This window comes from Oncorhynchus gorbuscha, linkage group LG09 (genome assembly GCF_021184085.1).
Source record: "Oncorhynchus gorbuscha isolate QuinsamMale2020 ecotype Even-year linkage group LG09, OgorEven_v1.0, whole genome shotgun sequence".
In the NCBI taxonomy this organism is placed as follows: Eukaryota; Metazoa; Chordata; class Actinopteri; order Salmoniformes; family Salmonidae; genus Oncorhynchus; species Oncorhynchus gorbuscha.
Genome location: NC_060181.1, coordinates 64,133,994 through 64,158,179, shown reverse-complemented (window position 1 = coordinate 64,158,179; position 24,186 = coordinate 64,133,994). Strand labels below are relative to the sequence as shown.

Below are 24,186 nucleotides of genomic sequence, written 5' to 3'. Positions count from 1 at the left end.
GCCTGCACTGATTGGATGTCGGCCGGCTCCAGGTGTCCCTCAGCGGATGGAGGAGGAGGATGGAAACATGATTGCTGTTGAGTGCTGTAGACTTCTCTCTCTCTCTCTCGCTCTCTCTCGCTGACAGGAAGGCGGCCGGCTATGTCGTAATCTCTTGCTCAGCAAGATCCTTTGAGCAATCGTAGGGCACTACTTGTGTGTTTTATGAAGGTTATCAACCACCAAACATTTAAAAGAGATAAGGTAGCCACTCTCAACAATTTCAATGTCTTTTTTTTTACGAGAACGTTTCAAATCAAATCAAATGGTATTTGTCACATGTGGCAAATACAACAAATACAAATACAACAAATACAAATACAACAAATACAAATACAACAAATACAAATACAACAAATACAAATACAACAAATAGAAATACAACCTTGTACCATGAAGCACTTCCTTAGAAGCCCTGAACCAACAATGCAGTTCAAGAAATAGAGTTAAGAAAGTATTTACTAAATAAAGAAAGAAAGAAAAAGAAAAAGTAACACAATAAAAGAACAATAACGCGTATACACAGGGGGTACGGAGTCAATGTGCGGGGGTACAGGTTAGTCGATATGAAATTTCAATATGGAATGAAATTGTATCATAACGTCTCCCATAAATTCACCTCACAGCTCAATACACTCCGTGCGTTCTAAATGACTTATGAGCAATACCTTTAGCCAAGCTTGAAAGTCAAATTGAAAACCCATAGCAGTATTGCAGCAGTCTGCAAGATTTACAAACGCACGTGACCACACATACACTATTCCACAAGCTCAATAAATCATGTGTGGACACAAACACACACTCACGCACGTGCAGGCAGGCAGGTACACACACACACACACACACGTGTTCTAAATGCCATGTTAGACCTCTCAATAATTGATGTGCTGTCCCAAAGGAAGGCCAAGGCCTTTGCTCTTTTGGACTGCATGAGGTCTCAGGCATTATTAAGTGAACATGCTCTCACTGTGTGCACATCATTATGCTGGAGGACCACCAGACGAGGGTCTTTAGCAGAGTATACTGGTACCTAACTTATTTTGAGAGAGAGAGAGAGAGAGAGAGAGAGAGAGAGAGAGAGAGAGAGAGAGAGAGAGAGAGAGAGAGAGCGCAGGTGTAGGAAAGAGATACACTTTTATGCATGTGTGACCATGCATACACTCTCTTTGTAAAGGGTGTGTTGGACTGTGTGTTTGTAATTGGCGACGATGATTCTAGCCTGTGACCTCCTGCTCCCCTTTCAATCATCTCTAATGACATCCGGCATACATCGTCATGGAGACAAAATTACCCAAGAGACCCAGCTGCATCGCTCCAGCCACGGCCCTGTATCTCGACCAAACAAAGACACACAGAACCAGCAATAGAACTGAAACAAGGCTGGGCTTGTTTGCTTAATACCGTAAACACGCTATTCCCTTAATAAATACACTACACATTGTAATCTAATACATCATTGTTGTGCACATGAATAAATAAGTGATGTAGTGTATATGTTTGTCTAAAACAGGTTGAGGCTATAGTCGTAAGTTGTGTCAATTTAAACCAGTGCTGCTGGAGAGAGCAGCCAGCAGCATGTGCAGTGCATTGTCCATGAAAGACGACCTCTAACCCCAAGCCATAAGATTGCTAAATAGCCATGATATGACTGCTAAATTGTAAATTAAATGGTTATCCAGACTTTCTGCACTGATTTCGATGCACACGCATAAGACTATACATGTATAAACACACTCACTCACACACACACACACACACACTACTCTCCCACAAAACCCACACACTCACATAACACACACAAGCATACCGCCACAAAGCAAACACAGATACACACACACTTTTACACTCATAAACTGCTGGTACTCTGTTCTGAATTTACTCTTGTTATTATTCATCCTCCTGATGCCTAGTCACCTTACCCTGCCTTCATGTACATACTGTATCTACCTCAATTACCGTGTACCTTTGCACATTGATCTGGCACTGGTACTGCCTATATATACCTCCATTCTTGTGTATTTTACTCCTTGTGTTACACATTTTATTTTTATTATATTTTAAAAAATCTACATCATTGAGAAGGGCTCGTAGTATTGATTTGTATAAATAAGCATGGTGTCAAACACCATTACTACTCATACAAAATCAAATTTGGGTAAGGTGAAAATGCATAATGGCGACGGTGCATAAAGATGGCGGCCCCCATGTACTTACAACAAATGTCTCGTTTGCTCAGTACGCCATATTGTACATAACTTTCTGTTAATGTTTTTTTTTGTATCGTAATTAGCACAGTATACATTATCCAAATTCAAGCTCCAACAGCAGGAATTTTTTAAAAAGACTAAAAAGTAGATTGTGCTGATTTGCTGGCACATTGAACCATGTCACGCACCGTAGTTTAAGAACTCTGTTGGTAGTGCTAAAAACAATGATGTCATATTGGAATTCCTCCATCTTTATGCACCTTCACCATTGAATTCTGTAGTGGGGCTTTGTCTAAATCGGTGACATGAATGTCTCAACCAAAGCCAGTCCTGCCCCACCCCCATATGCTCATGTGTTCACCCACACCCCACACAATAGAAACAGAGATTGAGAGGTTAACCTTATTGCAGCACATCACAGATCTTATCTGGGCAACATGTTGATAAAGATCACTGTATGTGGACATTGACAACCAACCATGCACAGGATCAAACTAAATCAAAGGGACACAGTCATAAATTGTGTTTTGCTGTGATTTTTCCAATGACAGATTTCACAGGCAATTTAATCCTCGCTATAATGGAGAGTCACAAAAATATATATTACACACAGCAGAGCCCCCCCCCCAGCCTCAGAGAGTATGAGGATTTGGAGGATTTGCCATTTAGAGGTTTACAGTCATGTGTGCATACAAAATGTCCCGGGGAAAAACACTGAGTGTACAAAACATGACATAGACTGACCAGGGTGAATCCATGTGTAAGTTATGATCCCTAATTGATGTCACATTGTTAAATCCACTTCAATAAGTGTAGATGAAGGGGAGAAGACAGGTTAAAGAAGGATTTTTAAGCCTTGAGACAATAGAGACGGATTGTGTATGTGTGCCATTCAGAGGGTGAATGGGAAAGACAAAAGATTGAAGTGCCTTTAAAAAGGGTCTGGTAGAAGGTGCCAGGCGCACCGGTTCATTTCGCAACCAGTACATGGCTGTTTGAAGCTTTGTAATTATGTGCATGAAATCATCAGCTTCTCTCTGTTAAGCAATTAGACTACTGTAGGTTACAAAATGGAAAGGATGCTGCAAATTAATACATCTAAATGTCAGGGCAAGAATAAGAGGAATACATGGTGCATTGCTTTATTTGACATGATATGTAGATCTACTCTAGGCTTCTAGTAAATATGTAATGTATTTCTATCTGATTTAGTGTAACAGATGGAAAGAACAAGAGTAGGCCTGAATGTGTGTGTTTGTTACCGAACACGTTCCCCTTCCCCCCTTTACAAACGATCCATGCATTAATGTTGCTCTGTCTGGTTTGGCTTTATGCAACCATACCCCCACACCTTCCCCTGGGCTAAGGCAAGCACTAATGTCGGACGTGTCGGCACAAAGGGAACCTGCCTTGCTTTGCATGGGTTCTAAACAGATTCATTATTTAACAGTCCATAATGAAGGGAGTTCAGTTAAATGCAGTCACAGTGGGCCTATAATATATGTGCATGTGTTAAGCTACTGTGTCCACAGTTTGTAACAACTGTTCATACTGGATCCGATCCTCCAGCGTAACGCTTGTGATGAGTAACCCAATAACTTGGGACAATAGCAGGGAGGGGACATTTAGCTAGATATTCTAACCTATGAAAAAAAAACATCCCAGATCGATATTAGCCTTAAGATAAGGGGGTGTAATAGGGCTGGGAATTACCAGGGACCTCGCGATACGATGTCATCACGATACTTAGGTGCCGATACAATATGTATTGCGATTCTCACGATTCTATATGTGTTGCGGTTCGATACTGTGATTTCATTGCGATTTGATGTTCTAAACATATTGATCAGTCATGGAAATAAGAGTACTGAAAACAAATGGGCTCCTGATTTAAAAACAAGACGGAGAACAAGCTATGAAGGAAAAGTATTGCCGTTATGGTGCAGCTACAGCAAACTAGCGCAAAAAGAATATTGCGACATTGTCAAAACAATCCAATATATCGTCAAAAATAATATCTCAATATAAATATCAATTTTTTTTCCCCAAATCTCAAGTGTCCAATGCAAAACATTTCAATATTTCATTGAGATCTGAGGTTAAGATGCTGCACTGTTGGGGATCGTAACCCTCTGGGCGTGTGAAACACTCACTGAGAGTGACCATCCCTAGCACCTATACTATACTTCCGACTGAGCACCTGTTCTCGCAGAAGCATGCAGGGTGAGCAATGATCCCTGGGCCTCCAAAAACAGGATGTACTGTAGGTCTAGTCATCCATTTCTCCAGTCAAATAATACACATCATGGGTCTTTTACTGATGTCATCTTTCAGTCTAAGATGAGCTAGAGATCAGTGAAGCTGCCCTGGCACTGAACCATGTATATTCCCCCAAGGCTAAGGAAGAGGAGGAGGAGGGGCACAGCTAGGATGATGCTAGCATATGGGAGAGGAGCGGGCTAGTGGCAGAACTGAGGAAATAGGTATGCTGGCTTTGTGTATTTCACAGCACAGCTTAGCCTAGGAGAACGGCAAACGAGACACACTGACTACCTGCACAAATCCTCCTGAGCACAATACTATCAGTTCAACACAGGCTCTATTCTAGCACTAACTGGGAAATTAAACGTGCGCACAAACACACAGCAGACACACACACGTCTGATGTCCTAGGTAATGCTTCAATCAGCTTCTTCGCAACCCCCTCCCTTTTTCCATTACCGGTAAAAAAAAGGTCCTTATTTACGCTACTTAAACTCACTCAGCCAGCAGTTCTCTCTTCTGATGGTCATTTCCTCTTTTGCCTTCCCCTCCCTGGGATGACATAGGTTTTCCATTCCAATTACTGTCCGGTCAATGATGATGTCTCTATGGGTTTAGACAGGCCAAACTAAGACAAACTAGGCTGTTCCCCATGTAATGGGCTCCACTCATGCAGACTCTGACTGGCTTCATGCTGGGAGCCTCTAGCTGTAGTAGCAATAGAATCAAACCTTGATTTAGGGTGGCCACTACAAAGGAGGGAGGGAGATACTTCTCGTTCTGATTTCAAACATGAGCCTGTGTTTTCATTTGATTCCACGTACTGACAATAGAAGACTTTTATTTGTTCTTTCAGAGAGGTTGTTTTATGATCTACCTTAAAATGAATAACCTTTGAGATCAACCCAAATCATATTATATTTGTCACATGCCCCAAATACAATTGGTGTAGACCTTACCGTGAAATGCTTACTTGCAAGCCCTTAATTAACATAAAAACATATATATTTTAAATTAAAACAATAAAATAACAATAATGAGGCAGGGGGTACAGGTTAGTCGAGATCATTTGTACATGTAGGTAGGGGTGAAGTGAAAAGTATGTAAAAAGATGAAGGGACATTAAGGAATTATTCTTGTTGTGCTGTAAGCTATGAGACCATTGCTTTCTCATCAGGATGGAAATGTAATGACATTGAAATGACTAAGCATACGATACAACGAACTTTCAATGAAAGTTAATTTTCACCTACAGCGAAGATGGTTACATTCATTTCAATTTAACGTTGATGACGTAATAGGTTGGTAATGCCATTGATGACAGCACACACTGACAGTCTACAGACTCGCAGACCCTTGGGGGAAAGGTGTGAATTCTACCGTCCATTCGGTGACCATTGACCACCACTAGGCAAACTGAATTAATGATGATGTCGAGATAAACATTCACAGCGTACTATCTTACTATCTATTCGTTTGGCAGTTTGACACCACGCGTACATCATGGGTAATTATGCCCCTGTAGCTCGATCATGATCCATCCAGACCCAAATTGGAGAGACGTTTCCATTGATAGCAGAGTACAGGAATCATTGATCAAAATGTTGGTCACTCTATTTGGCATTTCCACCATTATTCTTCAAAACAAATGCCCATTAACCGCCTATTTATTCATTCGTATAAAACAATGTTTATGATGACCTTGCACATCAACATTTATTTTGTCAGACTGAATTTGGGTGAATTTAGGCACCTGTATCATGGCTTTGTTTGTAGAATACACCATGGATATTAGGCGTATATATATATGAAATTATTAAGATTTACTCACCGTTATTACCACCGTGTCTTCGCCTTTGAATTTCGGGATGTATTTGTCTCCTCTGTTGGTTTCCGATTCATTCAAAGGCCTGAATCGGCACATCACTTTTACACCGCACTCAGCAGCATCCGCCATGTCCACAGCACTAGGTTATTTCCAACCAGATAACCCAAATAACTTTCTCTAGGCTAACTATCGCGAAGTTTACTGCAATTTTACTGAGATGGAATTAAGCACTTCTTTCCTTTGTCATTCGCTGAAATTCAATCTCGATCGACATCCCTGTTAATTCAACGATTGGCGCTGGGCAGAATCCTAGTTTAACGTTACCTGCTTAAAAGGAAAACAATAGATTGACGAATGGTCTGGCTGCTATCGTTTGATAGCGTCGATTTGAATGCGAGTTCCCCTTTTCGTGGTCAAACATTGGTTAAAGACTTCCCGTATTCACCGATGCGTCTTGCATCAGGACCAGCATCGACCAATTTGAAGCTCCTTGCTCTAATGCTGTCAATCCCACTTTGGTCCACGGTGAGGATGTTGATGGTGAGGATGTTGATGTTGCGGTAGCCTAAGAGGCTTGCAGCCCGAACGGGACTTCTATGGTATTCTGGGAGGAGTATTCAAATCATATTGATAAACGATATAAAACAAAAGATTGTAGAGATAATTTTACTTTGCATGTGTTGTAAATAAGTGTTACACGGGTAGGTTACATTTTTAAACATCACCATAAGAACATATATTTCTGTGTAAAATGGAATTGATGGTCCAATATTCCATGGAAGCTAATCACTCAACTCGATGTTCCCCTCTAGTGGGTTTGCTGTGAATGATGGGCCGGCCGTCTGGTGTCCCATAGAGAGGACTCTAGCGCCGAAAAGCTTGTTTTAGCCTATACTACAACCTCACTCCTGACCTCGATTGGAATACATTTTAGGGGAAAGGGGGGATACCTAGTCAGTTGTTCAACTGAAATGTGTCTTCCGCATTTAACCTAACCTCTTTGAATCAGAGAGGTGCGGGAGGCTGCCACAGTCGACATCCACGTCTTCGGCGCCCTGGGAACAGTTGGTTAACTGCCTTGCTCAGGGGCAGAACGACAGATGTACAGATTGCAGTGAAGGATAACTACTAGGTTTATAGGATTCTGAAGACTAAACCCCAGCAACAGGTGTAGCATACAATAACTTTCCAGAGCCACAAAACCTAAATCAAGGCTAAATACATACAGTACCAGTCAAAATTTGGACACAGCTACTCATTCAAGGGTTTTCTTTATTTTTAAAACTATTTTCTACATTGTAGAATAGTGAATACATCAAAACTATGAAATTACACATATGAAATCATGTAGTGACCAAAAAAAGTGTGAAACAAATCCAAATATATTTTATATGTGAGATTCTTCAAAGTAACCACCCTTTGCCTTGATGACAGCTTTGCACTCTTGACATTCTCTCAACCAGATTCATGAAGAATGCTTTTCCAACAGTCATGAAGGATTACCCAAATATGCTGAGCACTTGTTGGCTGCTTTTCCTTCACCCTGCAGTCCCAACTCATCCCAAACCATCTCAATTGGGTTGAGGTCAGGTAATTGTGGAGGCCAAGTCATCTGATGCAGCACTCCATCACTCTCCTTGGTCAAATAGCCCTTACACAGCCTGGAGGTGGTTTTGAGTCATTGTCCTGTTGAAAAACCAATGATAGTCCCGCTTAGCACAAACCAGATGGGATGGCGTAACACTGCAGAATGCTGTGGTAGCCATGCTGGTTAAGTGTGCCGTGAATTCAAAATAAATCCCAGTGTCACCAGCGAAGCAGCCCCACACCAAATCGTTCATGCTTCATGGTGGGAACCACACATGCAGAGATGATCCGTTCACCTACTCTGCGTCTCACAAAGACACAGTGGTCCAAATTTGGACTCATCAGACCAAAGGAAAGATTCCCACCAGTCTAATGTCCATTGCTTGTGTTTCTTGGCCCAAGCAAGTCTCTTATTATTGGTGTCCTTTAGTGGTTTCTTTGCAGCAATTCAACCATGAATGCCTGATTCACACAGTCTCCTCTGAGCAGTTGATTTTGATATCTGTCTGGTACTCAAACTCTATGAAGCATTTATTTGGGCTGCAATTTCTGAGGCTAGTAACTCGAATGAACTTATCCTCTACAGCAGAGGTAACTCTGGGTCTGCACTTGACCTTCATGTCTTAAAGTCATGATGGACTGTAATTTATCTTTGCTTATTTGAGCTGTTCTTACCCATAATATGGATTTGGTATTTTACCAAATAGGGCTATCTTCTGTATACCACCCCTACTTGTCACAACAACTGATTGGCTCAAAAGCATTAAGGAAAGAAATCCACAAATCAACTTAACATGGCACACCTGTCAATAGAAACGCATTCCAGGTAACTACCACATGAAGCTGGTTGAGAAAATGCTAAGAGCGTGCAAAGCTGTCATCAAAGCATAGGGTGGCTACTTTGAAGAATCTCAAATATAAAATATATTTTCATTTGTTTAACACTTTTTTGGTTACTACGTGATTCCATGTGCTATTTCATAGTTTTGATGTCTTTATTATTATACAATGTAGAAAATAGTAAAAAATAATGAAAAACCCTGGACTGTGTAGGTGTGTCTCAACTTTTGACTGGTACTGTAACTCACTGTAAAAGAAGAGTGGTGAAGAAATGGCGTAAACCAAAGGAAAGAGAGTTGTTATACTGATATGTATAGATATATTTATTTCCCAGCATTTCTTTCTGAAACACTCCAAGAACAAGTAACAGGGAAAAATGTATGTCTGAAGAAATAGTGCATGAACACTAGGCATTACTAATTATCTAAACATGTTTCTAATATCTCTACAGGACATCACTACATCAACTATATAATCTACAGGGGAGGTCAATCACTGACCATCAGACAACGTTTCAACATGTTACTTGCCCCTTGACCAAAGAAGAAAAAAAATACCCCAAAATATTGATGTGCACCCCCTAATCCAAAGGGGTAGTCGTTCAAAGAGTTACCAAGTAATGTGCAAGATTATACAGCGCAATACATAACAGATAGAATGGTAATATTCCTGTGTACTGTTCATTGGCTTAAACTCCCTACCCGTTTAAAAAAGGCAAATATATTATAAAAAATTCTTGCTTTACATCTGCAGATTGATTTTAGGATGCATTTATTTGTCATTTGGATTTAAATGTAAATAAATAGGTTTGTATGGAGAATGGCTCATTTTTAAGATTTCTTCATTGTTTTGGAAAATTCGGCATTGAATGAAAAAGGAAAAGAAAACAGAATAAAAAATTAAAAAGACAATCAATTCCTGTTACAACTGACAAAGTAACAGAAAATACTTGTCTGAAGGGGGAAAAAATGCCACTGCTAATCTACTTACAAAAGACCATAACTTTTCAATTTGTGAAACCAAATCAAAATCAGGCTCATTTCCCATCTTTAGAAAAAAAGCACAAGAACCAAATATACTAGCAAGACCGATGTCCATATTTTGCTGATTTGTTTCGTCTGTAGAGATACAAAAATGTAAACATTGCAAAATAAATAGTGGTAAAATGAGTGATACAGGATCCGTGGTTCATGCTCATGATCCCAACAAACGTTTTTTGCATTTTTACATGTACTATATATTGTTTGCATTTTTCAAGTGCAAAAGCATGATGTCAAATTTACTAGAATTCACGTAACAGAAAAAAAGAAAACATACTAATGATACAAATATACTATCTTACAAGGTAGTGATATTCCCAATTTACAAAATGTACATTTATAATATTGACACATTATCATTTTTTTGATATGCTCGATTCTGTATAGGTCCTTGTATACGCGTGCCCTCTGGTGGCTGGGGCTGGAGCTTGCGTTCTGTTTGTCACATTCACCGGTCTGAGCAGAATGGCGATGAGGGAGGAGGAAGGGAGGGGGTTATGTCACCTCCATTGGTACTGTGGTCTCTGATATGCCGTTCAAAGTATGTCTCTCAGGTTCGTGAGTATCCCTACAAAAATGAATAACTATAGTAATTCATTATTCAGATACATATGCCTGGAAAATGAAAACAAACGAATATCAGCCATTCTAAATACAATAAAAACAAGAAATTAAGAATCTAGTAATTGCTGGACAGGTCAGAAGTAATGAACATACGGATATATATTCTGGTGTGTTGATGAGGCAGAAGTTATGGACATACTAAAATACATACAACTGAAATGTATTCTGGGCTTACCTGGCCATGCTGCCGATGGCAGAGGCGGGGGTCACCATGGCCACACGGTCCAGGCTGCTGGCAGCCACGGTGGCCAGCTTTAAGGCAGACGGCGAGGGGGCAGAGGGTCTGGCGCTGTGGTGGTGATGGGCAGGGGAGACAGCACTGCCGTGGCCTCGGTGGTTGGGCAGAGACTGAGGCGGGGAGGAGGTGGAGTGGGCAGGTAGCAGAGGGCCTCCGCTGGAGGAGGTAAGACCTGACCTGTCCAACCCTGTGCCGCTCTGGGATGTGCTGGTGGAGTGAAGAGGTCTGGAGGTCCCTGCAGGAGAGGTGATATGACACCGTCAAACCTGAGTAGGCCTATTACCTGAATAAGCACATACCTTACATGTAAATTAATGAGGTGGGATGGTCATTTAGCATCCCCCGATCAGAAACAATAAGTATTTTTTAATTCCTCCAATATTTGCCTCCACTATGGTACCCAACTACAATAGAATATCAGAGAAAAGTTCATAGATTTAAAATGTATGACATTCTAATCTAGACAACATGTTCATCCAAAGCTCACCCGAAGTCTGGATGACCCCATTGACGCTGGTATTGTGTGATTTGTTCTCATTGTTGACCTGGCCTGATGCACTGATGACAGCTGATGCCGCAAAATGGGCACTAGCCGAGTCCAGAGTCTTCGATATGATGCAATCAGTGGAGCCAGAAGTCTACAACACAATATTAGTAGTCTTTAGAGTCTAACACTGCCATAAAATACATCAAAACATACATACACTGAGCTGTTTGAAACCTACCAACATATAAATGGATATGACAATGTTTTCTGCCCCACCTACTGGACTGAAGTCATTAGGAATTCTGTGTATATACAGTTATCTTTGAAGAGGTGAAAGACTGTGTGTACTTGTGTGTTTTGTCGCTCTGACAGTGAGGAATGCTGCTGGGGAGGAGCAGCTTTCAGCTGCTGTTTCTGCATCTGGGCCAGAGCCTGCTGATGGACCTGGTACTGCTCCTCTGTGATGCCTCCTGTCAGTACAGGAGAATAGGGACAAGACCATCAGACAGACACAGACACAGAGAGAGATAGAGAGTGACAGAGAAAGAGAGGGGGAAAGTACACAGCAAAGAGGGAGGGAAGATGAGCAGATGGAGAACTGTAGTAACCTTTGAAGGGAGGAAAATATGGCGAGGAGATAAAGACTGCCTGGGTTACCACTCCCTAACACTAGGGGTCCTAGTGGCAGAAAATGCAGCAAGGAGTGAGTGAAGGCCACAACTGATTGACTGGAAGTTCCTTGAAGTGCAACCCCCCCCTAACAGTCTACGGTTCAGTGGCAGCCTTTCCACTTCCCTGCACAAATCATGTCTGACTGGGAGTTATGAATCAACACTTTCTGACAGTCCTAAGAACAGTTACTGTTGAGAAACGAGATGACAGGCTGCAACCAGGGGGCTGACGAGAAAAAAAAAACACCAAATACAAACAAACCCCATCTGACCTGCCTATTTTCAATGGAGAACCAAATGTGTTCCACAAGCAGCACAATAAAAAAATACAGCCAACATGGAAACTAGGCCTATACAGTTAAATTATGTTTGGGACTGGCTTGGTTCCAACAGATAAATGCAGAGGCCGTTGTGACATAGAAACAGAGGGGTGGACTTTAGAATCACCATGGGGTGGGGTTGAGGAGGAGCTTACCTTTGCCACTTCTCTTGGAGCGAACCAACAGCCCTCCAGACAACATGGTATCCATGGAAGATCTGCCCGTCCTCGTGTCACCACTGCCATCACCCTGGGTGGGCCTAGGTCTGAAACAGCGCCACCTCAGAGCCTGGATGTTGCTCACGATGTCTGCCAGTGACGAGGCAGAGCCAGGCATAGTTCTGTGGTTCTGTGAGGAAGGCCAGGGATCAGTAAGGTCTGGAGCACAAGGCCTGGTGAAGGGGGAGGATGTGGCGACGGCTGAGTCCAGCTGCTTTAATGCGATGTCCAGGTCTGATGAAGCCCGATCCAAAAGGATCCTGAGGAGAGGGGGAATTTGTGGAATCTTAGTGACAATTCAATCAGATTTCATTCAGAGAAATCACAATGCGAGTTAACACGTATCAATGGCCCTTAATAAAACAACAGAATACCTAACCAAAAAGGAGATAGATAGGTGGATGATAAGAGGAGTTGGTTACCTGCCACCTCGCCCCACCCTCCTGCGTGCCAGTCCCACACAGCGTTTGGGTACAGAGAGGGCAGTAAGGGAGTGACGGTGCCGCAGGGCATCCAGCCCTGCTAGCTCAGGGTGATCCCACAGAAGGCCAGAGCTCTGGTCCACAATGGGCTGTAAAGACAGGCAGAGGAAACGGTTACTCATTTGGGCTACCTATAGCACAGTATCATACAGACCGGTCCAAATACCATCTTACCAACAGACTAGACCCAATACCACAATATTACCACAATCCAATAACAGGGTTCGCGTTAACACAGGATTTTGCATTTTCATGTAGAAAAGAAATGCTAAAATGCTTCTTATTGTAAATTCTGCTCAGATACAGTCAAGGTTTGCTCCAAATCACAAATGCAAAAGGAATCACTTAGTGCTTCAGTTGCACTTCTCAAGTAAGCCTTTTGATTTGAACATTTGAAAAGTTTGTATGTATTAGGCTATTTGATGTAATGTATACATGTTACAGAACTTTGGTTTCACTAATAAATACGTTGAAATAGAAACCGATCATTTGGTTCCGTCGTCAGTCCTTTTTTATATAGACTTTTTCTATCGTGTTATTGACAGCATGTTTGTTCATTCCATACGTAAGTGAGTTGTTTGTGTCGCACTGCTTTGCTGTATCTTGGCCAGGTCGCAGTTATAAATGAGAACTTGTTCTCAACTAGCCTACCTGGTTATATGGGCCAGGGTATAGGCCGAGTCTGCCTGTAACCAACCTAAATAGGCCTATAATTCCATTCTTATTCTATTCAGAGTTTAAAGAAAATCTAATTGGAAATGAGCTATTATCAGGCTGGTTAATGTGATGCATGTCTGTTGAAGTTGGAAAAACCACCCCGCATACAGGCCCCTCACCACCTACTCAGCCAGCCAGGAGTCGTTTCTGCGTTGCGGCCGTGGCATACAGCATACTTTCGACTCAACGGTACATGCTAAATAGAATGCGGCGATGAGCACATAGTATGCAGTTTAAGTATGTCAAACTATTAGGGAGATTCGGACACACTTTCAATATAAAACGCAGGTGAATTGGTATAAAACACAAACTAAATTGTTTAAGATGCAGATTTTTTGTCATGTCTACGTTTTGAAAATGCAGCTTTCTGGAAGCAAATGCCCCCCTGTAATGATGTGTGGAATCGGAACTGAATGTGAGAGAATATATTTTAATTGCAATTCTTTCTGATTGCAGTGAGACTCACAGCAAGGTAATGACAGCCTGCTTTCCTTCTGAAGGCAAATGCACCATCTGGATCATTCTCCTCATCTGGTTCTGATGGTGGAGACTGAAAGAGACAAAAAAAACAAGACTTCAAAATACATACTTGCTCACAAACCAATTAAGACGATGTATGAACTTCACCATGAAACTGTCATCAGGACCCTGTTCTCAGAGGTACTGACCAGTGGGTAGTCCTCCTCCTCCTCTCCAGAGCTGTGGAAGTCATACTGTTTAATATCAGCCTTGTTAACGATGTGCTGGCGCTTGGTGGGCCTGCCAGGGCGGCACAGGGGGTCCCGCCTGGCGTACTTCTTCTTTGGTCTGACAAAGTCAAAGGGATCCTCGTCCTTCACCGAGACGTGGTGGTGCCCATGGTGCTGGAGACTACCGGACTTGTGCGTCTGAAAGAGAAAGATCATGGAATTAGAAGTTGTGAAGTGTCAAGAGCCAGAGACCAGATTTATTCATGGTAAAATGTTCAGAGTGAAAAGAGGTCATTGCTGTATTCAAGTACTTTAAACGTAATCAGTGTGCTGCCGGTGCATCCTGCATCATCCCCTCTTCTGAACTGCTTCAATGTCAAACGTAAAAACATCAGGTAAAAGTAGAGGTAAAGTTATGGTTGATATAAGCCCCTATATTACCTTGATCTCAGCTTTATGGTTATGGCGGTTCCCGTTCGTTAGAGTGATTGGAGCAGTGTAGACGGGCTTCTCAGCCAGAGGGGCCGTCACCTCACTGAGGACTTCACCCGTAAAGTCACCCATCTGATATCTACATGGAAACAGACAAATAATAGGAACACATTCATTCAGTGCCTTGCAAGTATTCATCGCCCTTGGCGTTTTTCCTATTTTGTTGCATTACAACGTGGAATTTAAATAGATTGATATTTGAATTTCATGTAATACACAAAAGTTTAAATTGGTGAAGTGAAATAAAATAAATTGTTAAAAAAAAAAAAAAAAAAGGAAATGTGGTGCGTGAGTATGTATTCACCCCCTTTGCTATGAAGCCCCATGCAACCAATTACCTTCAGAAGTCACATAATTAGTAATGCAATCTAAGTGTCACAGGATCTGTCACATGATCTCAATATATATACACCTGTTCTGAAAGGCCCCAGAGTCTGCAACACCACCAAGCAAGGGGCACCCACCAAGCAAGGGGCACCACCAAGCAAGGGGCACCACCAAGCAAGGGGCACCACCAAGCAAGGGGCACCACCAAGCAAGGGGCACCACCAAGCAAGGGGCACCACCAAGCAAGGGGCACCACCAAGCAAGGGGCACCACCAAGCAAGGGGCACCACCAAGCAAGGGGCACCACCAAGCAAGGGGCACCACCAAGCAAGGGGCACCACCAAGCAAGGGGCACCACCAAGCAACCACCATGTAGACCAAGGAGCTCCCCAAACAGGTCAGGGACAAAGTTGTGGAGAAGTAAAGATCAGGGTTGGGTTATAAAAAAAACATCCCACAGGAAACATTAAATCCAATATTAAAAAATTGAAAGAATATTGCACTACAAACCTGCCAAGAGAGGGCCGCCCACCAAAAATCACAGACCAGGCAATGAGGGAATTAAGAGGCAACAAAGCGACCAAAGATAAACCTGAAGGAGCTGCAAAGCTCCAGAGCAGGGAGTGGAGTATCTGTCCATAGGACCACCTTAAGCTATACCCTCCACAGAGCTGGGCTTCACGAAAGAGTGTCCAGAAAAAAAATAAGCAAAAATGTTTGGTGTTCGCCAAAAGGCATGTGGGAGACTCCCCAAACATATGGAAGAAGGTACTCCGGTCAGATGAGACAAAAATTGAGCTTTTTGGCCATCAAGGTAAACACTATTTCTGGTATGAACCCAACACCTCATCACCCCAAGAATATCATCCCCACGTTTAAGTGGTCCTTCTGTAGCTCAGTTGGTAGAGCATGGCGCTTGTAACGCCAGGGTAGTGGGTTCAATTCCCGGGACCACCCATACGTAGAATGTATGCACACATGACTGTAAGTCGCTTTGGATAAAAGCGTCTGCTAAATGGCATATATTATTTATATATTATTATATATTAAGTATGGTGGTGGCAGCATCATGCTGTGGGGATGTTTTTCATTGTCAGGGATTGGGAAACTGGTCAGAATTGAAGGAATGATGGATGGGGAAATTCTTGAGGGGAAAACTGTTTCAGTCTTACAGAGATTTGAGATTGGGATGGAGGTTCAGCTTCCAGCAGGACAATAACCTTAAGCATACTGCTAAAGCAACACTTGAATGGTTTAAGGGGAAACATTTAAATAGTGTTGGAATGGCCTAGATGTGCCAAGCTTTTAGAGATGCACCCCAAGAGACTTGCAGCTGTAATTGATGCAAAAGGTGTCTCTACAAAGTATTGACTTCGGGGGGGGGAATAGTTACGCACGCTCAAGTTCAGTTTGTCTTATTTCTTGTTTGATTAACAAAAAATATTTTTCATCTTCAAAGTGGTAGTAGGCATGTTGTGTAAATCAAATGATACAACACCCCCCCCCCAAATGTTTATTTTTTATTCCAGGTTGTAAGGCAACAAAATAGGAAAAATGCCAAGGGGGTGAATACTTTCACAAGCCACTGTACAGGGTAAAAAAGACAGAAGGGAGGGAAAAAAGGCAGCAATTTGCAGTAATTTGTCCATCATTCATATTGACTGACAGTACTCATCAACAACATGTAAGGACAAGCTGTTCTCTTTTATCACCAGGACTAGAAGAAGTCTGTTACAGTGTTAGAAACTAAATGAATACTGCAATATAGGGCTCCTGAGTGGCACTGCATCTCAGTGCTATAGTCGTCATTACAAAACCTAACCCTGGTTAAATTCCAGGCTGTATCACAAACGGCCGTGATTGGGAGTTCCCACAGGGAGTTCCCACAATTGGCCCAGCGTCGTCCGGGTTAGGATTTGGCCGGGGTACGCCGGCATTGTAAATAAGAATTTGTTCTTAACTGACTTGCCTTGCTAAAATAAATAAATTATATCACGCGGCATGACCTCTAGTCTGCTCTGACACAGGAAGCCCTGCTGGGTTACACCATATAACACTAATAAGGCACTGGCTACAATCACACACACACAAGAAACAAGGCAAACAATCTAACACACATACTGACTACCATCCCTCTAACCCTCCCCCCCAATGCTTTTAAGGCTCACCTTTTCTCCACCACCTCCAGTGTGAGGTGCAGCAGCTCTCTCTTGCTCTTCTCCCTCCTCTTTATCATCTCCAGGATGGTGACCGTGCGGCTGAACTCCCTCCGGAGCTTCAGCATCTTTTCATAGGACGCCTCGTCATTCTTACGGTTCTGAACAAGAGAGAGACATGGTCAAACAACTATTCAAACCCTCAGGATCATCAAGCCGACACAGAGGCAGACTTGCCAACCGTAAAGAATTTAAGAGTACCACCGGCACACACAAATCTGTTGTTCTGCCCCCGAACAGGCAGTTAACCCACTGTTTCTAGGCCGTCATTGAAAATAAGAATTTGTTCTTAACTGACTTGCCTAGTTAAATAAAGGTAAAATAAAAAAAATAAACACTACACACTTTCTAGGTGAAATTTGGGGGTAATGAGTCTGCTGGAAAAGTAAACTGGCCTGAATGAAAAATTACAGGATGCAATGCAGTTGTCTAGCTTACTTTAGGCTATCTGGAATATGAAACTGAACGGAAGGCCTATATGAGCTGGTTTCAGATCTCCATCCCTGACCTCATCCATCAGGTCTGACTACTATTCATTCAACATGTTTTGTTGTCATTGGTGAACTGACTATTATCACATCATTAGCAGGAAGTTTTTTTGTACCGGTGTACTTTGACCTCAAATTGCATGCATGGTACACAAAATGCCTGCAGGTTAGTAGGTCTGCAGAGGTCCTGACTGAGTTAGGGTATAGAGATATTCAAAAAAATTCCTGGAGAGCACATCAATGGGGCGTATAGCAGTTAAGCTTATTGGGCCAGTAACCAAAAGGTCACTGAATCGAATCCCCGAGCCGACTAGGTGAAAATCTGTCGTTATGCCCCTGAGCAAGACACTTAACCCTAATTGCGCCTGCAAGTCACTCTGGATAAGAGCATCTGCTAAATAAGTAAAATGTAAACAGGACTAACATGAAAAAATTACTTGCAACACAATGATAAATTAAATTGTGCAAGGCTTCAAACCTTGAAAGAATAGATAATTATTGCCCAATACTGAAACGATGTGATTCTCCTTTCTCACCTTCCTGGTCTGCATCTTCTCTGTGCGCCGTCTGAAGGCCACATAGGCGTCGTTGTTGGTGGAGCCGTCTCTCTTCTCCTGCTTGATGAGGGGGATGAGCGACGGGCCTTGGCAGTTCTTCCTCTTCCTCACCCAGTAGTCGTACACTGACTTCAGGAGGTAGTCATCCTCGTTCAGTAGCAGTTTGGCTTCTGTGATAGTGACCAGCTGTGAGCAAGAGATGGAAGTTTAGTTTATTACAGTGTTCCTGTGATTATTTTCCAGAGCAAAGCCTCTTAAAGCAACATTACATCCAGGCCCTCTGGCATTAAAACGGTAAATATTCTATTAGCACAGAGAAGCTCTCTTGATAACTGCTGCTGGTCTAGATGGAAGGTGTTATGTTACCTGGTTTGTGCTGGCTTTCTCCAACCTGTCTACCATGGTCTCAAACTGTATGGGTTTGATTTCCATCTTGCGGTTGAGCCTGTTGAGGAGAGTCTCATCCTCTGAGTCCATGTCATAGTCTGGCTGCTCATTATCCAGACCCAGGGCTATGAGAGGAAGAGAGGATGAGATTAGGTCAGAAAAAAGGTCTTCTTGGTGCAAATTCATTAGTGTAGGGCCTCTAATTGATTACAGCTGGTTGGCTGAGGACAGATTTCATCTTGTGAAAGTGATTTGTTAACAACTTACATCAATTGCTCTATAACAGGGGGCTCAAACTTTTGGGCTTGGTGGGCCCCCCAAAAAAATCACACTTCAAACAACCCAATTTTAGCCATTTAAAGTATTCAGGCCCCTTCATTTTGCTACATTACAGCTTTATTCTAAATTAGATGCATTTATGCACAACACCCCATAATTACAAAGCAAAAACAGTTAATTTTTTTAATAAACTTAAATATCACATTTACTTAAGTATTCAAAGAACTCTCTGTACTTTGCTCAGTTAGTTAATCTTTCCCTCAAACCTGACTAGTCTCCCAGGCATGATACTGCCAACACCACGCTTCACCATAGGGATGGTATTGCCTAGGTGCGATACCAGGTTTCCTCCAGGTGTGACACTTGGGATAGTTAATAGTTAAATAGTTAATAGTTAAATAGTTAAATATTGGTTTCATCAGACTAGAGAATCTTGTTTCTCATGGTTTAAGAGTACTTTTGGTAAACTCCAAGCGGGCTGTCGGGTGCCTTTTACTGAGGAGTGGCTTCCGTCTGGCCACTCTACCATAAAGGCCTGATTGGTGAAGTGCTGCAGAGATGGTCGTCCTTCTGGAACAGTCTCCCATCTCCACAGCTCTGTGAGAGTGACCATCGAGTTTTTAGTCACCGCCCTGACCAAGGCCCTTCTTCCCCGATTCAGGGCGGCCAGCACTAGTTAGTCTTGGTGGTTCCAAACTGCCTCCAAACTGTTTTCTTGGCGAACTTCAATGCTGCAGACATTTTTTGGTACCTTTCCCCAGATTTGTGGCTCGACAACCCTGTCTCGGAGCTCTAAGAACAATTCCTTCAACCTCATGGCTGAATACTTGTATTTGTATTACAAATACCTTATGTATATATGGACTTATTTTAACCAAATGTTGCAATTGTGATTTGACTTACTATTCTAATTCTATAGTTAGAATATAATAGTAGGCACTTTGAATACAGTGTTATTTGAGATGACAATGAATTAAAAAGCCAGGGAGGAGTTGTGACAGGATAGGAACTAAAGGGTTGATTAGTGTTTCCTAGGAGAACCTATAAGCAGCCTACAGAAGCTGCTGCCAAGAAAATGCTACTCACGCTGGATGTGGAAGAGCTGTTTGGGGATCCTGAGCTCTCCTTTATAGAGACGGTCGTAGTAAGTGATGTTGCTCTCCGCCTCCGGCACCGGGATGACCATGTTCTCCTTCTTTTCCCTGAAAACCGACTGAGCAGAGATGGCCCTCTGGAGATGGTGCTCCTGAGGGAGAAGAAAGATTGACATGTTTAGAAAACCTATACTGGCACAATACAGACAAAAAGAGAGAGACAGACAGTGCATTAGAGGGCGAGAGGAAGAGGGAAGGAGACATTGAGAGAGGGAGTAAGGGAGAGAAGAGGTAGAAGGAAGAGTGAGTAGAAAGCTTGATCCTGTGTTTACTTAATAGTAAAAACCTAGGACTATTACATGGTAACATAATGATGCTGAGAATGTGATTTAACTTTAAAACGTATGTCCAACAAAAACCAATGCAGATCCAAAGTTTGTTAACAGAATGATTATGCTGTCATTCTGTTACCAATCTTTGAATCTCCACTGTTCTTTAAGTAAAATGTTTGTTTTTTTGTTAAATGTTGTGGACATTTTTAAAAGTAGTGTTTTTGGTGAGTTGCACAGTTTGTTTAATTTTGCAATTATTGGCTTTTGGCATACATTTTAAAATGAAAGATCTGAGTCACAGTAGCATTCTGTTACCCTGGAATTGGCCACTACTAACATCTAATCTTCAATCAAAAACTACCATGTTTGCAAGGATGCCTTTCATATGCTGTACAGTCAGCAAATAACACCCGTCAGCAAATAACACCCTGTATGGAATGGGTTCATAGGCTGCACAGGCAAACCAACAGCGGCTTGCAGCGGTATGGTGATGAAACTTCCTGCAACAACTTGAAAGGTGTAGGGCTCATTTTAGTGCTGTTGGACTAATTGCAGGCAATACTAAATCTGCACCGATATAACAATAATACAGATCAAAGAGAAGTAGCTAGCTACATTAGTCTACAAATGTGCCATGGTTCATTTATGGGCGCCTTGGCTTCCTATCTGTCACCCACACATCTCTTGCTTAGTAGTAGTACGTTAGCTAACATTACTTTCTTAGTGAAAAGAGTCTCATTGACCCCTAAATTAACTAGCTAGGGACTATATTTGGTAAGCTAGTTAACTACTAATTCAGAAATATCAACCCTTTTTCAGGACACTGTCTTTCAAAGATAATTCATAAAAATCCAAAATAACTTTACAGATCTTCATTGTAAAGGGTTCGAACACTGTTTCCCATGCTTGTTCAATGAACCATAAACAATTAATGAACATACACCTATGGAACGGTTGTTAAGACACTAACAGCTTACAGACGGTAGGCACTGGGGCTCCCGAGTGGCCCGGTGATCTGAGACACTGCATCTCAGTGCAACCAGTACCTGGTTCAAATCCAGGCTGCATCACATCCGACCGTGATTGGGAGTCCCATAGGGCAGCGCACAATTGGGCCAGCGCTGTCCGGGTTTGGCCAGCGTAGGTCATCATTGTAAATAAGAATTTGGTTTTAACTGAAAACTTAGGACACCGAAGAGGCCTTTCTACAGACTCTGAAAAACACCAAAAGAAAGATGCCCAGGGTCCCTGCTCATCTGCATGGACTTAGGCATGCTGCATGGACTTAGGCATGCTGCATGGACTTAGGCATGCTGCATGGACTTAGGCATGCTGCATGGACTTAGGCATGCTGCATGGACTTAGGCATGCTGCATGGACTTAGGCATGCTGCATGGACTTAGGCATGCTGCATGGACTTAGGCATGCTGCATGGACTTAGGCATGCTGCAAGGCGGCATGAGGACTGCAGATGTGACCAGGGCAATAAATTACGATGTCCATACTGTGAGATGCCTAAGACAGCACTACAGGGAGACAGGACGGACAGTTGATCATCCTCGCAGTGGCAGACCACGTGTAACAAGACCTGCACAGGATCGGTACTCCCGAACATCCCACCTGGGGGACAGGTACAGGATGGTAAGAACAACTGCCCGAGTTATACCAGGAACGCTCAATTCCTCCATCAGTACAAAGACTGTTCGCAATAGGCTGAGAGGCGGGACTAAGGGCTCGTAGGCCTGTTGTAAGGCAGGTCCTCACCAAAGTGCGGTTTTGTCTCACCAGTGGTGATGGTTGGACTTGCGACTATCGTCAAAGGAATGAGCGTTACACTGAGGCCTGTACTCTGGAGCGGGATCGATTTGGAGGGTCCGTCATGGTCTGGGGAGGTGTGTCACAGCATCATCGGACTGAGCGTTACAGGGAAGACATCCTCCTACCTCATGTGGTACCCTTCCCGTAGGCTCATCCTGACATGACCCTCCAGCATGACAAAGCCATACTGATCGTTCTGTGCGTCATTTCCTGCAAGACAAAGAGCCTGGATCTCAATCCCATTGAGCACGTCTGGGACCTGTTGGATCAGAGGGTGAGGGCAATTCCCCCCAGAAATGTCTGGGAACTTACAGGTGCCTTGGTGGAGGAGTGGGGTAACATCTCACAGCATGTAAATGTAATGTGAAATGTAAGAACTTGAAAATCTGGTGCAGTCCACGAGGTGGAGATGCACTGCAGTACTTAATGCAGCTGGTGGCCACACCAGATACTGACTGTTACTTTTGATTTTGACCCCCTCCCCTTTGTTCAGGGACACATTATTCCATTTATGTTAGTCACATATCTGTGGAATTTGTTCAGTGTATGTCTCAGTTGTTGAATCTTATGTTCATACAAATATTTACACATGTTAAGTTTGCTGAAAATAAACGCAGTTGGCAGTGAGAGGACGTTTCTTTTTTTTGCGGAGTTTATAAAAAGGTTGGATGAGAAAGCATTGACCGCAAGTTTGCTTAGTTTGTTACTACATCGCACGTACGTTTGTTATCAATCGCAACATTGCGCAAGTCACCAATAAAATGTACGTAGTCGAAAAAAGCACTACCAATCATAAGCAAACCTAGACATTTACGCTATGAGAGTATGCATGGCGTAAAGACTACGATTTGCTACGCAACGAGCGTGAAATGACGGGACCTCAGCATAAATAAACAAACATACGTACAAAATGTTGCGTAAATACATCAAGAATACAATCGCACTACTGTGCACATTAAATCATTTAAAGCTTTTTATATTTAAAACGTTTTCTTACCGATTCTTCTTCTTTTTCCATCCCCGTAGGCATCTGCGGCACAGCCCGGTTGATCGAAACGCAGTCATTTAGGTCTGGAAGGTCTTTGTTGCGGTATATGGGGAGAGGTTTGGCGGCGTCTAGCGCTCGCGCTCGGAACGATAGTTTACTCATTGTTTGCCCCTATCGCACTCACATAGAACGCGAAGGAAACATGTATCCCGCCAGAATTCGCTAAGAAAATCGGTATAAATCCACAAGGGACTCGGTTGATTTCACAATAGTAGGATTCATTGGTAACCATTCGGTCGAAATCAAATGCGAAAAGCCATTTCTGGTCGAGTTTAACTGGATTTAGAAGCTATTTTTCTCGGGTGATCCACTCCCAGTGCCATGAAAAACATGGCGGACATGTCCACAGCGCCTGAGCAATCCCGACAGCCAGCGCGAGACATCTGAAAAACATGGGCCCTGGATGTTGCGCGCGCATCTCATACAACATGCATGAAAAAGTCATTAAACTCCACACTTTTATATTTGCCTAGTAGAGTAAATTATTACTTTTAAGTTGTATTGAAAAACACGTACAACATAAAATTGTGTGGATTGTTCACTTACACCAAACACTAGTACACTTCAAGTAGGCCAATTTCAGGTTCCCATGTCTTTTGCAAGAGTTGAACCCAGTATGAATGAGCTGGTTTAAGCTCAATAAAAATGTTGCCAATCATTTCAAATGTTAGAGGGTAGTTCTCGAAGAATTGACAGATCACCTAAGTGTGTAGAACATATCCTTTTGATACAAAATCTAATATGATTGTGTCTTTCACACTTAAACTGGCAATATAAAATACAGATGTGTTTGGAAATGTTGATTTAGGGTAGGTGGGTTGAAGTTAGTAGCTTGAAGGGGACAATTTGATGGAATGACTGGAAGAGACTATAACATACATGTACAATATAACAACGTA

The 24,186-nt window shown here is 42.5% G+C and overlaps 2 protein-coding genes across 5 annotated transcripts in view; both read right to left on the bottom strand.

Moving 5' to 3' along the window:
* Nucleotides 1-6,937, bottom strand: part of kif5c (kinesin family member 5C) — a 40,440-nt gene extending 33,503 nt beyond the window's left edge. The window contains exon 1 of the mRNA XM_046363105.1: nucleotides 6,340-6,937. Coding sequence (XP_046219061.1) covers nucleotides 6,340-6,465 — 126 coding nt within the window. The 5' untranslated portion in view covers nucleotides 6,466-6,937. The remainder of the gene's footprint in view (nucleotides 1-6,339) is intronic.
* A 2,128-nt stretch (nucleotides 6,938-9,065) lies between these two features.
* On the bottom strand, nucleotides 9,066-23,655 carry LOC124042908 (enhancer of polycomb homolog 2-like). Of its 4 annotated transcripts, none has more exons than XM_046361043.1 (14): nucleotides 23,237-23,655; nucleotides 20,082-20,241; nucleotides 18,696-18,841; nucleotides 18,309-18,515; nucleotides 17,237-17,385; nucleotides 14,691-14,820; nucleotides 14,229-14,447; nucleotides 14,027-14,110; nucleotides 12,784-12,932; nucleotides 12,299-12,621; nucleotides 11,501-11,622; nucleotides 11,153-11,303; nucleotides 10,603-10,900; nucleotides 9,066-10,418 (listed from the first exon to the last, which is right to left on the bottom strand). In XM_046361043.1, exons 1-14 carry the CDS (start codon nucleotides 23,387-23,389, stop codon nucleotides 10,388-10,390), a joined length of 2,322 nt encoding a protein of 773 aa, XP_046216999.1. In that variant the 5' UTR covers nucleotides 23,390-23,655; the 3' UTR covers nucleotides 9,066-10,387. The 4 variants fall into 4 exon arrangements, with proteins under 4 accessions (XP_046216999.1, XP_046217000.1, XP_046216998.1 ...); XM_046361044.1 differs by having other exon boundaries at nucleotides 9,066-10,387; XM_046361042.1 differs by having other exon boundaries at nucleotides 9,066-10,371.
* Between the last annotated feature and the right edge of the window lie 531 nt (nucleotides 23,656-24,186).

Bases quoted from the DNA above. Each gene is read 5' to 3' on its own strand.
- LOC124042908 (XM_046361042.1), bottom strand. From the start codon at position 23,389: ATGAGTAAACTATCGTTCCGAGCGCGAGCGCTAGACGCCGCCAAACCT. The intron at 18,842-20,081 runs GTGAGTAGCATT...TTCCTCTCATAG, and splicing joins ACAGCTCTTCCACATCCAGC to CCCTGGGTCTGGATAATGAG. The intron at 14,821-17,236 runs GTGAGCCTTAAA...GTTTCCATGTAG, and splicing joins CTGGAGGTGGTGGAGAAAAG to ATATCAGATGGGTGACTTTA.